General features: G+C 61.4%; 1 protein-coding gene across 1 annotated transcript in view; it reads right to left on the bottom strand.

Annotated features, from left to right (window-relative positions):
- Positions 1-12,716, bottom strand: part of NHEJ1 (non-homologous end joining factor 1) — a gene marked incomplete at both ends in the record, with an annotated part of 44,942 nt that extends 32,226 nt beyond the window's left edge. The window contains 4 exons of the mRNA XM_082001418.1: positions 7,193-7,251; positions 8,764-8,902; positions 11,006-11,215; positions 12,531-12,716. Coding sequence (XP_081857544.1) covers positions 7,193-7,251; positions 8,764-8,902; positions 11,006-11,215; positions 12,531-12,716 — 594 coding nt within the window. The remainder of the gene's footprint in view (positions 1-7,192; positions 7,252-8,763; positions 8,903-11,005; positions 11,216-12,530) is intronic.
- Positions 12,717-13,848: the final 1,132 nt, after the last annotated feature.

A 13,848-nucleotide genomic window follows, 5' to 3' on the forward strand; every position in this document is an offset into this window, starting at 1 on the left:
CAAAGCAAGGGCCACCTATCTCCCAAGGTGCTAGCAGAGTGCCCAGCATCCCTTTGATGCGGAGGTGTTTGCCTCGCCAAGAGCCCTCTAACTACTCCTTCCTTTAAATAGCAAAGCTCACAAATGCCCTATATGGCTCTGTGTCTATACGTCGTCTATATATTTGTGTACACACACGCACACAACACACAGAGATTTATTCGTGTTTTCAGAGCGGTTCAGGATACATTCCAGGACGAAATTCCAGCCGGCGCTGGAGCCAAGAACATCAGTGGCCCCGGCGTTCGCTGCCCCCTCTGCCTGCGCACACACTAAATACGGAAAGGGAGAGGTATAAATAGAGAGCGAAATACATGAATGGCCCTGTTTCCTTACGCGGATACATAGGACGCGAAGGTCCGAGCAGAGTGGGAGCAGGCAGCCTCAGGAATCTGATGGCTGTGCCCCCTGGGGTGCAGAGCAACCCCTCCCCGGGTGCTGCTGCCTGCCCAGATGTGTCCAGCTGTTTGGTACCACCTCTGCATGGGCTGGCATGACTGGCAGAGGCTACGGGGTCACTGGCCCGAGGGATAGGGAGGGAGCAGCTCTCAGAAACACAGAAAAAAGCTGCCCGTGGATGGCACAGGAGAAGGGGCACAGCTGGGGGCATGGAGGGAGCTGGGGAAGGGCTCAGGACGCTCAGGGCCATGGTGAATAAACCTGGCAGACCGTTTGGGGCGCAGCGGAGGCGCAGGGAGCTGGGGAAGGCAGCACTGGGGGTGCAGGCAGCACCGCTCCTCTGCCCTGCCTGTGGCCAGTGGGCCGGCGGGATGGCGATGCCCTGGTCCAGATCCCATCAGCTGGGGACAGAGAAGCCACCACGTCCCTTGCTGACACAGAGCAGCGCCTTTAGAGCCCCGTCAAAGTCCACCTTGTTCTCCTCCCCAAAAGGTCCTTTACTCGTAGGAGCCATTGCCACATCCTGAGCTGAAGGGCCGGGACAGGCGGCTGCGGGGTGCAGCAGCGAGGGGCAGACCATGCCCCGCGCCTTCCCCCCACCAGCCATCCCCACATCACCCCTTTGCCCTCCTCTAACCCAAATACAGCCCCACGAGCTCAGCCTGGCGAGGCTGGGACCCCAGATGCCTGCGCGCTCCCCAGCACTGGGCAGCTGCCTGCAGCTGCTGGGCCAGTAATGCCCAAGATGTGGGAGCGGGGCCGGGGGCAGCGGTGGGGGGATTGCTGCTCCGCTTTCCGGAGGGGGAAGGGGCTCTCCCCCTTCAATGCTCCTGTTTGAGCTGAGGCCTGGCACTGGCTCAAACCACTGCTTGCTGACACGAGATCAATCATCCCCAAAGCCGAGCTGCTCCTCGGCAGCACCGCGCGGCCAGTGCCCAGGCATGGGCTGGGGCCTCTCCCACAGGACTGGGGTCTGGCCCCTTCTGCCAGACGCCCTGTGACGTCCCTCTGCCTGCTTGCCACGGCACCCGGCACGGTGTGGCACTGCGTGGCACAGCATGACATGTTATGGAGAGGATGACGAAGACTCCGGCTACAAAGGAGCAGTCACAGTCACAGGAGGTCGGGCTCTGAACCCCCCAAAACCCCAGCAGGAGCATCCCCGCGGGGCTCCCGGGACAGCAGCTGCTGCTGCCACGGTGCATCCCCATCCCCAGCAGATGCAAGGGCGGGAGCAATCGGCCCTGGCCCGGCTGCGGGGGGCTTGCTCCTCGCCCGCTGTCTGGGCACTATTTTGGGCAGGCTGCTGCCCGGGGGCACCTGCGCCAAGTCTGGTTTTAGCAGCGTGAAGCTCCACTGACTCACTGCTTGTGCAAGCGGCCTGTGGCTGCCGGCGGCGGCCCAGAAAGCGCGTCCCGGCCCGGCCCCCCCCACCCGATCGGGCCTCAGCAAATAAATAAATAACACCGCAGCGCCGCCCGCCACGCGCCTCCACGGCGAACGCCGCGGGGGGGGCGATGCCCACGCAGCCGTCGGCCCCCGTGCAGTGATGAGCGCCTGTGCTCCTCCCCAAATGCCCCGCTGTGGGCACAAAGCGCTGTCCCCTGGCCCCCGTCCCCTTCAGCCATCAGGCGCGGGGCTCTGCCCCCAGCGCCCGGCGCTGCCGGCATGCCCGCTCCCGCTCTCGTGCGCACGCTCGTGCCCTTGCACGCGCGCTCACGCCGAGCGCGAGCGACCCTCCGCTCCCCCCGACCGCAGCAGCGTGCCGCTCCTTGCTGCCACCACGGTGCATCCCCAGCGTGTGCCCCGCTCCCCCCAGCATGGCTGCAGCCCACCACGTTTCCAGTGGGGGACCCGGATGCCCGGGGCAGAGATGGGGTGACCAAGGCTTGTTCAGGAATGAAGCGAGGACCCCACAGGCGGCCGGAATCCAGAACAGGACGCAGGCACCCACGGGTCTCACTGAACGAGCACGACACAGATGCTTGGCTGCGCACAAGTGTTTGCTTCGCTCGTCCCAGCATCCCCAAAATCCAGCCCCACGCTGCCACCTCTGCCCAGCCTGCCCCGGGGCCTTGCAACTTTCACACCGCTCAGCCCTGCTAGCAACGGTGTCATGGCCGCCGGCTTCTTCCCCAGCCCCATGCCAAGGGACCCCAGCCCGGCCAAGTGCCCACGGCATCTTCTCCCCCGGGCCACGCACCCTGCGTGCGAGCCGCCCATGTTGCGCCCACGCTGCCGGCCCCGCTCTGGCCTGGTCGCAGCTGCAAAGCCGCGGCTACCTTGCGCTAATTAAAAACATCCCTCGTTGGAAGGAGCCAAAGGGCCGCTTCCTCCCCGCCGCACCGGGCTGGCGCGGGTTTGAGGGATGCCGTCCCCGCCCTGCAAAACGCACGGCCCACCGTCGCCTTCGCCCTTGGCCAGACCGCGGCAGCTCCGCTCCCTGGGGATTATTTTTAGTGCCTGTTAAAAAGGAGAGGCAGGGCGCCGGGGGCAGGCAGCACGCAGGCAGGTGCCTGGCTAGACCCTGGGGCGGCAATGGCCGGTGGCTCCGGCAGGCGCCCCAGCCGCCCTCCACCTGCCCCGCTGGCCCGTGTCCCCTTGTGGGAGGGGGACGGGCGCCTGGCCCCTGTCCCAGCCCCGGTGGGGAACAATAAGAGGGACGCTGACCCCTGGGCGCCCTGACGTCAGCCAGCACCACCACCGGCATTGCCGGCAGCCCCGGCTCGGGGCTCCCACTCGCCCTCGGCCAGAGCCGTGCTGGAAGCCGCCTGTTTGTTTATCTTCCTCTCCGGCATTGCTTGTTTTGATGGCACATCCTCCTCCTCCTCGCCGGGCCCCGGGGTCGAGCCATGAACCCGCTGCGTCCTGTTTGCCGAGCTCCCGCGCTCGGCTTGCAGAGGCGCGGAGCAGCTGCCCCAGCGCGCGCGCCAGCCGCAGCAGATAAAAATACGCAGGGCGAAGCATCCTGGGGCGCGAGGGCTATATTTGCACTGATGGTATCAGCGAGTTTGTCCCCGGTGTACCTGTCCCTGGCCCTCCCTGGGGTGTGGGGCACGGCGCCGCGTGGACCCCCTGACCCTGCCCCCCTCGCGCACCCGGACCACAGGCTCTGGCAGAAGCTGTGTCACGAAACACTGACCGTAGCCAGGCCGGGTAAAGATCTCAAAACCCATGGGTGGGCACCCCACGTTGCCCCGCGGGGTCATCTCTGCAACCCAAAGGGACACCTGGGGACAAAATACCTCTGCCCCCCTGGGTCCTAGGCTGCTGGGAAGAGTGCCGGCTTTGCCCCGGGGCGCTGAGCCCTCTCCATCTGCCCGCTCTTTCCCCTCACGGCGTGAACCCCTGGGCTTGCCAATAAAAGCTGCCGGCTTTGCCTCGGCTCACGCGCGGCCGCCACTCTCCCTCCAGCTCTGCCCAAGCCCAGGCAGCTGCTCAGCAGTGAACCCTTGCCAAAAACTGCGTGTGTGAAAGCGTCGTTTCCTAAACATATAAATATTCCCAGGGCTTTGCTGGAAAACTCCCCATGATTAGTTAAAATGCCCTGGACAGCCAAGTGCACACAAGTCCAGGGGAAGGGCACGTTTAAGCCGAGAGGCAGGAGCGTCGCTGTGCAGCTCTGCCCTGGGGGACTTGCAGGTCCTTTCCTCCCCATGGGGGATGCAGCACACATTTGGGAAGCGAGCAAAGTCATGGAGCGCTTTCCCGCATCCAACCAGCCCTGCCCCACACTATCACAGCCCCCTTCCAGCCCAGAGGTGCTTACCACTACCAAACACCCACAACCTGAAGCCCTGTTTCCCAGAGGGAGTGGATGGAAGGACCATCAGACCTCTCCTCTTGACCTCCTGCCCGCTGACGTTCAACCATGCACATCCCGAGACCAAGCCCAGCAACCTGGTTTTCTTCCAGGCAGGCTCCCAGCCCGCTGTTGGAGACATCAAGAGATGGAGGATCAACCGCTGCCCTTGGGAGCGTGCCCCAATCGCTAATCGCCCACAGGAGCAAACCCAAGTGCCTCCATCCTAGCTCCAAATTGCCTGGCTCCAGCTCCTGGTCCCTGGCTCATGCTCCGCTGCTCTCCATGAGATTAAAGAGAGCACTTCACTAACCAGCATTTTCTCCTTGTAAAGACCCTCACACACTGTAATCAAGGCACCTCTCAATTTTCTCCCTGATAAGCTAGATGGAGCTCTTCCCTTCCAAGTCTCTCAATGCCGGGCTCATTCCCCAGCCCTCAATTCATTCCTGCGACTCCACGCTGATCGTCTGGCGTCTTTTTGAAAAACCAGACGCGGGAGTTGGTCACAGCGTTCCCTGCTCCCCACGGCATGTCCCGAGGGACCCCAACCCCTCTTGCTGCTCCTTGTTGGAGCTGGCAAATGGAGTACAAAATTGCCCACAGGCTCTGAAATACCTGCCTAGAGACAACGAGGTCATCTGGCCCACCCTTCTGCTGCAGAAAGAGAGGGGAGACTGGGGTGAACAATCAGATTTGGTGGTGGAGAGCTGCAAAGCCATGTTTGGTGTTCCTCACTAACACAAGACCCAGGAGGCATCAGGAGGAACGACGGAGTACCACGTTCAAACCAAAGGCAGCAGCTGCTCGCATCTCACGGCTCATTGCTCTGGGGTGGTACACGGGCCAAAAGCATCATCAGCGGGTTTATAAAGCAATGGGATGACTGCGGTGAGGACAGATCCCCGCAGGCAGACTGAATGCACCACTGCATCCCTCCAGCAGCCTCTCCCCTGCGGCCGGTGCTCGGACCTGGCTGCCAGGGGATGCAGAGGGGGAGCATGTCCCAAACCTTCCCACTCCCTGTCCGGTGCTCCGGCCCCAGGATGCTGCCCCAGGGCTGTTCCCGGGACACACAGCACCAACTGCCCTCCCATCTTTTAGGTCTTTGCCGGATGAGCTCCCCACCAGCCGCTTTTGCACGGCTTTGTGCAGGGCTGCATTGCTCCCCTCCTGCCCGCCCCGCCGCCCGAGCAGCCGCCCGGCACCACCGAGCACCTTCCCCCATGCCCCGCACCCTACCAGCTCTTGGAGGGCTCTGAATTTCAAGCCTGACGTTCATCTTTAGCAGATGTTATTCAGCCAGCCCTTGGACAAAGATATACTTCATCGTCCCCCGATCCTGGCGCACCCGCCTGCACCCTTCCAGCGACAGCACCGACACATTTACCGACTGCTTCTGCCATGTCTGCTCCAGTATCCATCATTTTACCACCTCTGTCTACTAATAAGCTTGTCCTGTTGCTGGGAGCTTGGGGTTTTCTCCAACTACACTAAATAAAAGCTTTTCCTTCTGTCCTTCGCCATGATTTTTCCCTGATGTCTTTAGCTTCTGTTATCCATTTTCTACACTTCATAATTTCTAATTTATATTGATTGCTATCTACTCCCGCTTTCCCATTTGTTATAAACTGCTCTTTTATTTCTAATTGCTGCCTTCACTTCGCCGCTGAACCAGAACGGGCTCTCGGCCAGCGCTGCCCTCTTTCTTGATTGTGGAATTGTGGCTTTTTGTGGCTTCTGAAATTCTTCTGAAAGAGCTCACCATTTTCATTCACATTTTTCTATCTAAATGTTTCCTCTGAGCTGATTTCACTCATAATTTTCCCCCTGCTTTGGGAAATTAGCCCTTTCAAAGCATGAAGGATATAAATTACTGCTTAGGAATGTCCTTTCTTTGCCCAGGGTGAATGTAATCTGGTCATGATCATCGGTCCCTAGGCAACCTCCAAGTTGCAGTCCAGCAGTGAATTCATCTCTATCCATCATAACCGGGGGGACGCGAAAGTTGCCTGCGCTGGATGCAGTACCTCTTATATAAAAGAGGGATCATCTCTAATTTTTAGAAACTCTGCAGGTGGTTTATTGCCGGCTGTGAAAGAGCATCAGCGTGTATCTCACAGAGTCATGCCGTCTTGAAGCCCGTGTGACACCATGGACACTCTGGCTGACTCCCTGGTCCCCAGCAGATACTGCTGCTCCCCACTCCCGTGCCTTCACAGCAACCACAGGAACACTCAGGAGCATCCTGAGTCTTTTCGCACCAATGGGCATCAATCGTTTCCGATCTTGCCACATCGGTTTGAATGATTTTAGTGTTTCTGTGATTATTTCCAGTAATGAAAAAGGATCAGAGGTAAGATTCTTTCCTTCCAGCCCCAGTTTCTCCAAAACACATGTCTGATTTTAGAGCCAAGCATGCCACGGGGAGAGCGGTGGGCACAGCACAGATAACAGTCTGAAAGACACTTGTCCCCACAATGTGCCACTGCAAAGCCACCCCTAAAAGCAGCAGATGAACCAAAAGGAGCAGACGGCTTCTCCTCATTCGCCTGCTCTCGGCCTGCCGTCAGCATCGGTGTTTCAGGTCCATGGCAAGTGCGGGAGGCAGGTGAGGATGCCCCAGCGATGGCATGCTCCTGTGGAGCCGCCAGCCTGGCTCACACCCCCAGCAACTTCCAGCAGCCAGGCAGTGGCGTGAGGGTGACAAAACACGGTGCCACATCCCCATCTGGCCATGCCAGGCGTGCCCCCAGCTCTGCTCACCCTGCGGATGGGATACCAGGACACAAGGAGGGCTATGGGGGAGCCAGTGGGCATTACCCCTCTCCAAGCATTACTCCACCCCCACCAGTGCCCCCATCCAGCCCAGCACACCTCACACTGGGGCTGCTGGTGCCAGTTCCCCACCACCCCTTTGCTGAAGGAGGGAGGACTTGTGCCTCTCCTTACCTCATCCATGAAGTTCTGCTGAAACCTCTCCTCCTGGAAGGGCTCTGTCCGCAGACGGTCTGCAAGGGAGAGCAGGGATCAGCCTGGGCAGGTCTGGCCAGACCTCCCATCCCAGCTTCACCTGCCTGTGGGGCGGAGGGGGCTGCAGGGGTACAGCTCCAGCATGCTCATCCCAGAGCCAGTGGGAGAGGCCAGCGAGCCCCTTGGGCTAGGGACACATCACCCGGTTAGCAGAAGGTGCAAGGACCACAGGGAGGTGAGGGAATAAGCTTGAGCCTATTGATGCACACAGCAGCCAGGTAGCAGAGCCCAGAGCTCACTCACATTTGTCCCAGCACGCTCCGGCACAGAGGAACAGGGGACAGTGGCAGGACATGCTCAGCACCATTCCCAGCTTGAAGGAGCTGCCTAGGTCTGAGCACTGCACAGCCATGCTCTGCAGGACAGGGGACTGCTTGTCTCCAGCCGCTTTTAGGGAGGGGTAAGCCAGCCTGTGTCCTCCTCTTGCAGGACAGGGACAAACCCCTGTTATCCCTCATTCTTCTCTGCACCTCCATCAAAGCACTATTTTTTCCACATCATTGCTAAGATGTTGTCTGGAAAAGCACCTGGCCGGCTTTGCTCAGTAGTGCTGGTGCAAAGCTTCCTCCCAGCTTCCTGCCCAGGCAAGGGACAAGAGAGGCCACCTGCCCAGCAGCATCAGTCCCTGGACCCAAACCGGGCTGTCCTGGCTGCCGGGAGCCCTGCAGAGCCAGCACGCAGCAGGAGAAAGTAGAACTTGGCCGGCTGGTGCAGCTGTAGCGCAGCTGCAGGGCAGGTCCGGGCTCCTGTGGCGCGGTACAGGGTATGTACCAGTATGTACCTTCCTGCCATGGTACAGGGTCTGGACCACACCACCGTCCTGGCCATGATACGCAAGTCAGCGCTGGCCCTCATCCCGGGGGGGCAAGGTTCCCGCAGAAGGGTAGGTATCACCTCTGGCAGCAGGACAGAGCATGGCGCTAGCAAGGGACGACCCAAAAAACAGTGCCCATGGATGGAGGACAACCCCCCCTGGGTGGCTCCCCCAGGCAGGTCCTGATCCACAGTCCTACCCAAGGGGGTTTCCTCCCGCCTGGCCCCCCCGATGGCGAGGCGGGCTGGGCGCTGGAGGGGGGCCCACGTGCACGGATGCGCTGCCCGCGGCGGGGACAGCCAGGAGCCCCTGGTTACTCTCCAAGCGCTCAGCGAGCTACGGCACTCGGGAAGGGAGCCTGACACCGCTCCAGGGACGGCCCTCGCTGGCATCCCCGCCGGCTCCTGGGGAGCAGCCAGCTGCTCTTGGCGAAGCAGAGAGCCCATTGGCGACTCCCCAACTCCTCCGGCTACTGGTCAAGGGCCATTCCTCCCCCAGCTCTCCCCAGGGGCTGCTCCCCAGCCTTCTGGCTACCGTCGCACTGCCGGCGCAGCTGAACATGAAACACAAGCCCGGCTGGGTAATAACTAGAGGGAGCAGAGCACGCCAGCCTCGCGCCAAGGAGGAAACTTGTTCCCTGCTTGCTCCTCTCCCAGCCCCGGGAATCCCTCCTCACCTCTGCTGAGAGCGGCACCACTCTCCCTGTAGTCTTCGATCTCGGCATCCTTCTGGATCAGCAGGGCGGCCAGCTCTTGCACCTGGCACTGCAGTGCCAGGCTCATCCGAATCAGGGGCCTCACGAGGTGACGGGACACCTAGGATGGAGGAGGGACACTCTAGGGAAGGTTCGGGGTGTCCACAGCTGTCCATGGAACAGTCAAAGCAGGTCAAAGCCAGCAAGGTCCTAGCAAGAGCTGCACGCCAGGTCACACAGGGCTCCCCAGGATACCCCACGTCTCACCCAAATCTGGTGGGAAGTGGTCAAAAGGCATGAGCTAGAAGAAGGGAGGCAGGATGCTGTGGGACATGTCCCTCCATCACAGCCCCATTCTTTCACAGCTGGGGGCTGCAGCAGGGGAGAGCTTCGGTGGGAGAGCCCGATGGGGACAGGGTGCAGGGGTGGGCAATGCTCCACATGCCATTTGGGGTGCAGCGGCAGGCAGACACCCCCTCACATGCCACCCAGACCCTCCCCATGGCTCTGCGCACCCCAAGGCATGTTCCTACACAGGAAACAGGCACAGCTGGGTGAAAAAACAGAAGGACCTGAGGTGTCAAACTGCGGCTCGAGGAACAGGAGAGACTTTCTCCGGGAGGCGAGATCAGAAGCAGGAGGGATCCCGATCTGCAGGACTCGCGCAGGCTGCAGCTCCCCATTGCAGCCCACCGTGCCCACCCTTCGCTTATAGCTGCACAAGCCCCATGGAGAGCCCTGGGCACATCCCCTGCCCCGGAGCCAGGCTGGGCTGCTCTCACCAGGCACATGAAGCAGCCCCCTGCCCGTCACCTCTCACAGGCCCTGGGAGGGCATTTGGGATGCCCCCGCCCCAGCACGCCCCTTGTCTTTCTGGCCAGGCTAAGCCCATGAGTGAGAGGGCCGCAAAACCAGCATCGCTCATGAAGCCTTCTTGCTCCTGTGGTGAGCACACGGTGGGCTCCGCGCTCCGCTCACCCCCAGGCACGAGCCACAGAGGTGACGGGCATCAGCCACCCAAGCGCTCAGAGGGCACCAGCCACTGCCGAGCTGGGACGGGCGAGCAGCGGTGTGCCAGGGGGGCTCCGTGCCTGTCCTGAGCCCCTGGCTGGCTGCGGAGTAGAGCTTAGCCGGGCAGAGCTGGTCCCCGTTCCTGCATCCACACCAGCCACGCTCAGCACCCCAACTGCTTCCCAGCTCCTGGGTGCCTTGCAGGCTGTCAGCAGGTTTCCAAGCAAAGGGAGAGCTCGGGCTTTGCACCTTCTCAGCTCAGCCTCCACGCTTCTTGCCCAGGGAGTGACAGCAAGTCCCTAGGGCTAGCCAAGCTGGAGCCCCAAGTTCATTTGCTCCCCAGTTCAACCTTGAAAGCGAGGACAGTCACCCCCACAGCGGCTGGGGACCCCAGCTCTACCCCCCGCCATGCCTAAGCACAGCCATTCAAGGGGCAGGAGGGACGTGCCCCGCAGCAGGACCCGGGGGACCCGGCGGGAGTGGGAGTGTCGTGAATTTAGGGCGATGCCTCCCACGGCTCCCGCCGGCAGCGGAGCCGCAGGGCCGGCCCCGGGGCCGGGGCTGCCGCCGAGGCCTTTAGCGGGTACCGGGCGCCCTCTTGTGCGCGCAGGGCCGCAGGGCCCGGGGTGCCGGGGTGCCGGGCGCGGTGTGGCCCGGCCCGGGCAGCCCCGGTCCCGCAGCGCCCACCCTGCCTGCCCCGGCGGAGGGGCTGCCGCTGGGTGCTCAGCTTGTGACACCGGGCTCCAGGGGCTGCTTCCCGAAACCCAAAATATTAGGCAGCCCCGTGGTAAGAGCAACCCCCTAAAAGCCGGGGAGAGCCCACTTTAATTCCCTTCGTCGCGACAGACCGCCTGCAGGTCCTTTGGGGGTACCCGCCCCTCTGTGCCCCGCTTCACGGCGCACACCAAAGGAGAAGAGCATCGCTCTGCTATGCGGGGTGCTGGCAGGGCATCGTCCCAAACTGGACATCTCCCTGCTGCCCTGGTAGCAGCATGTGCCGGGCCGTCCCTGCCTCGCTGCAAGGGACCAGCCAAGGTGCCAAAGCCTCAATGGGAAGAAACGAGGACAGTGGACCTCGGGAAGGACAGCAGGCAGAGCCAGGCACCCTACAACCACCAGCACAGCCCAAGACCAGCCAAAAGATTCCAAGCATTAGGAGACAATCCTTCATTTTGGCCATCCCCCTCCCCAAACTCTCCGCAGCTTCTCTCACCATCTCCACAGGAGCAGGGCAGCAGTGGAAGTCCCAGTAGAAGGGCAGTCCTGAGAGCTCGCTCTTCACGTGCAGGCTGAGGCCGCCTGCAGCACGGTGGCAGGAGAAGGTGGTGGTGGCATCCGGCTGCCCTGCCAGCAAGGGGCACATCAAGTTGCACAAGCGGTGCAGGAAGGAGGACACGTGGACTGTCAGCCGCTTGTTCAGCTCCTGGGGAAAGTCAAGGTCAGGGGTGCAGCAACACCCTGAGGAGCTCGGCACTGGGAAAAAAGCAGCAGAAACTCCAGCACAGAAGGAGTCAAATAACTTCTGCATGTCCCAGCACTGCAAAAAGCCATGCCTGGGCCTCGGCTTCCAGCCCCACAACAGGACACTCCCCACTGGTTCTCCCAGGCCAGCTGAGCTGGGAAGGGTCCCCTGCCCCACCAGCCCAGGAGGATCCGGGCGCTGGGCAGGGTGCAGTGGTCTCCACTAACACATCTGCCCCACATGCCAGGAGTTCGCAGCTCAGCTCACCTGCCAGAGCTGGGGGATGGCTGCCACCGCATTGCCCACCCCTCCTGCCACCACCACTGTGACAGAGGGACATGGCAGATGGGGGCCTTGGCACATGGGCTAGGGTAAGGGGATGAGATATGGCCCCACATGGTTTGGGGGCTGTACTGTGAGGACACCCCATGGGAGCCTGTGCCTGGCTATGAACATCAACAGGAGTTTCTCTGTCACTGGTGGGAGGCCAGTCTTGTTTCAAGGACCTGTTGGAGGGGATCCAGAGGAGGCCACAAAAATGATCAGAGGGATGGAGCACCTCTCCTGTGAGGACAGGCTGAGAGAGTTGGGTTTGTTCAGCCTGGAGAAGAGAAGGCTCCAGGAGATGTTACTGCAGCCTTCCAGTACTTAAAGGGTGCTGATAAGAAAGATGGGGACAGGCTTTTTAGCAGGGCCTGTAGCGATAGGACAAGAGGTAATGGTTTTAAAGTAAAAGAGGGTAGATTTACACTAGATATATGGCAGAAATTTTTCACAATGAGGGTGGTGAAACTCTGGCACAGGTTGCCCAGAGAGGTGGTAGATGCCCCATCCCTGGGAGCATTCAAGGCCAGGTTGGACGGGGCTCTGAGCAACCTGATCTAGTGGAAGATGTCCCTGCTCTTTGCAGGGGGGTTGGACTAGGTGACCCTTAAAGGTCCCTTCCAACCCAAAGATTCTGTGATTCTAAGCTCCTCAGCACACTGGTCCTGGGGAAACCAGCTGCCCATCCAGCCCACAAGTGAAACAAGTGTGACAGCCTCAGCACACAGCCCCACTGAACACCTGGCTGCCCTGGGCATGCTAAATAGCCTGGCCCACTCTGCCAGGTTGGTGCTCGGCCAACCGGGGTGACAGTACTTGGGGATTTCACAGGCCAGATATTTGCACCCAAGCCCTGTCAGATCCAACAACCATTGTGTCACCAAGCAGTTTATGCCGGGACACCAGCTGCTGCGAGGAGAAAAGGAGGTCCCTAGACTTTTCAGACACTCACCTTGGACCTTTGTCCCACGGCCTCAGCGTCTGCATTCTCGTACCAGACGCTGCTGAGGTCAGAGATCAGCAGGATGTAGCCAGTATCCCTGAAGCACACTTTGGCAAGAAAAGTGGACTCGCCAAAGCAAACAGAAGCCCAGGGCTGTGTCAGGAGGCTGCTCTCCAGCTCCTCGGAGCCCTCCATCTGCAAGAGAGCAACCAGGTCTTTGCCTCACGCCCCCATCCAGGAAGACCCTGGTCCCTGGGGCAGCCTCACAGGGACCCTCAGTCCCTGCTGACCCCTCCACGATGCCAGCCGCACCTCACAGCCCAGAGGTGAGGGTGCTCAACCAGCTCTGGTCACACACATCCCTGCATATGCATGCAGCTCTGCCAGGGTGGGCATTTTGGGGAGCTCCATGCAGGGCAGTTCCTACCTCCGCTGACAAGAAGCACTGCAAATGCACCAGCAGACGCTTGGCAACGTAACTGCTGCCCCCCCGGCGTTACCCGGTGCTTGCTGCCATCAATACGGCGAGACCTCTACGTGCAAATTAACATTTAAGCTGCCCGGCTCGCACTGGGATGGGCAGCAGGGCGCTGCAGCCCTCCTGCTTGGAGATCCCGTCCCTGTGCTCTGAGCCAGCCACGCGCCGGCCCCTGCCTGCACGGACGCCGGCAGAGCGCCGGCAGCAGCCCACGCCACCAGCCAGCACTGCTGCTTCCCACTCCTCCCTGCGACAGGCTCCGTGCCTGCCAAAACACCCGGGGACCCAGTATCCCTGGGGTGCCTTCAGGACTGGGGCTCTGCGGAGCCACGGAGTTACCCGAGGGCAAGAGGTGCAGGCGGGCCAAAGGCTGTCGGGGCGAGGGGCTTTGCAGAGGCGAGCGGTGCCGTGCCGGAGGCGAGGGCCAGACTACGGCTCCCAGCATCCTGCTCTCTTCCGCGGCGTGCAAGGGGCCGGGGCACGCCGGGATGCGTGGCAGCACGCGCCACGGGTCACTGGCACGGGGAAACAGCCATGGCCGTCGCTTCCGCAGGGCCCAGGGAGCAACTGCTCCTGCTCCCTGACCTGCTGACGAGGATGGGGACCCCAGCTGGCACGACCCTCTCAAGCTTCCCAGTCGTCGTGGGAGGTGGCACGGCCAAGACACCGTGCAAAGCGACGGGAATTGAAATGCTTTAACGCTTTGTTTTGCGCTTCTTCCCGTTATGAAATGTCCTGGTACAAGTGCCCAGCTGGGGACTGCCCTTGGGCTGCGGGCACGGCACAGCCCGGAGAGACAGCAGCAGCCGGGGCTCCTGTCCCTGGGCCCCCGGTTTATTCCTCAGCCCC

Source organism: Phaethon aethereus (assembly GCF_964289735.1).
Source record: "Phaethon aethereus genome assembly, chromosome: 6".
Taxonomy (NCBI): Eukaryota; Metazoa; Chordata; class Aves; order Phaethontiformes; family Phaethontidae; genus Phaethon; species Phaethon aethereus.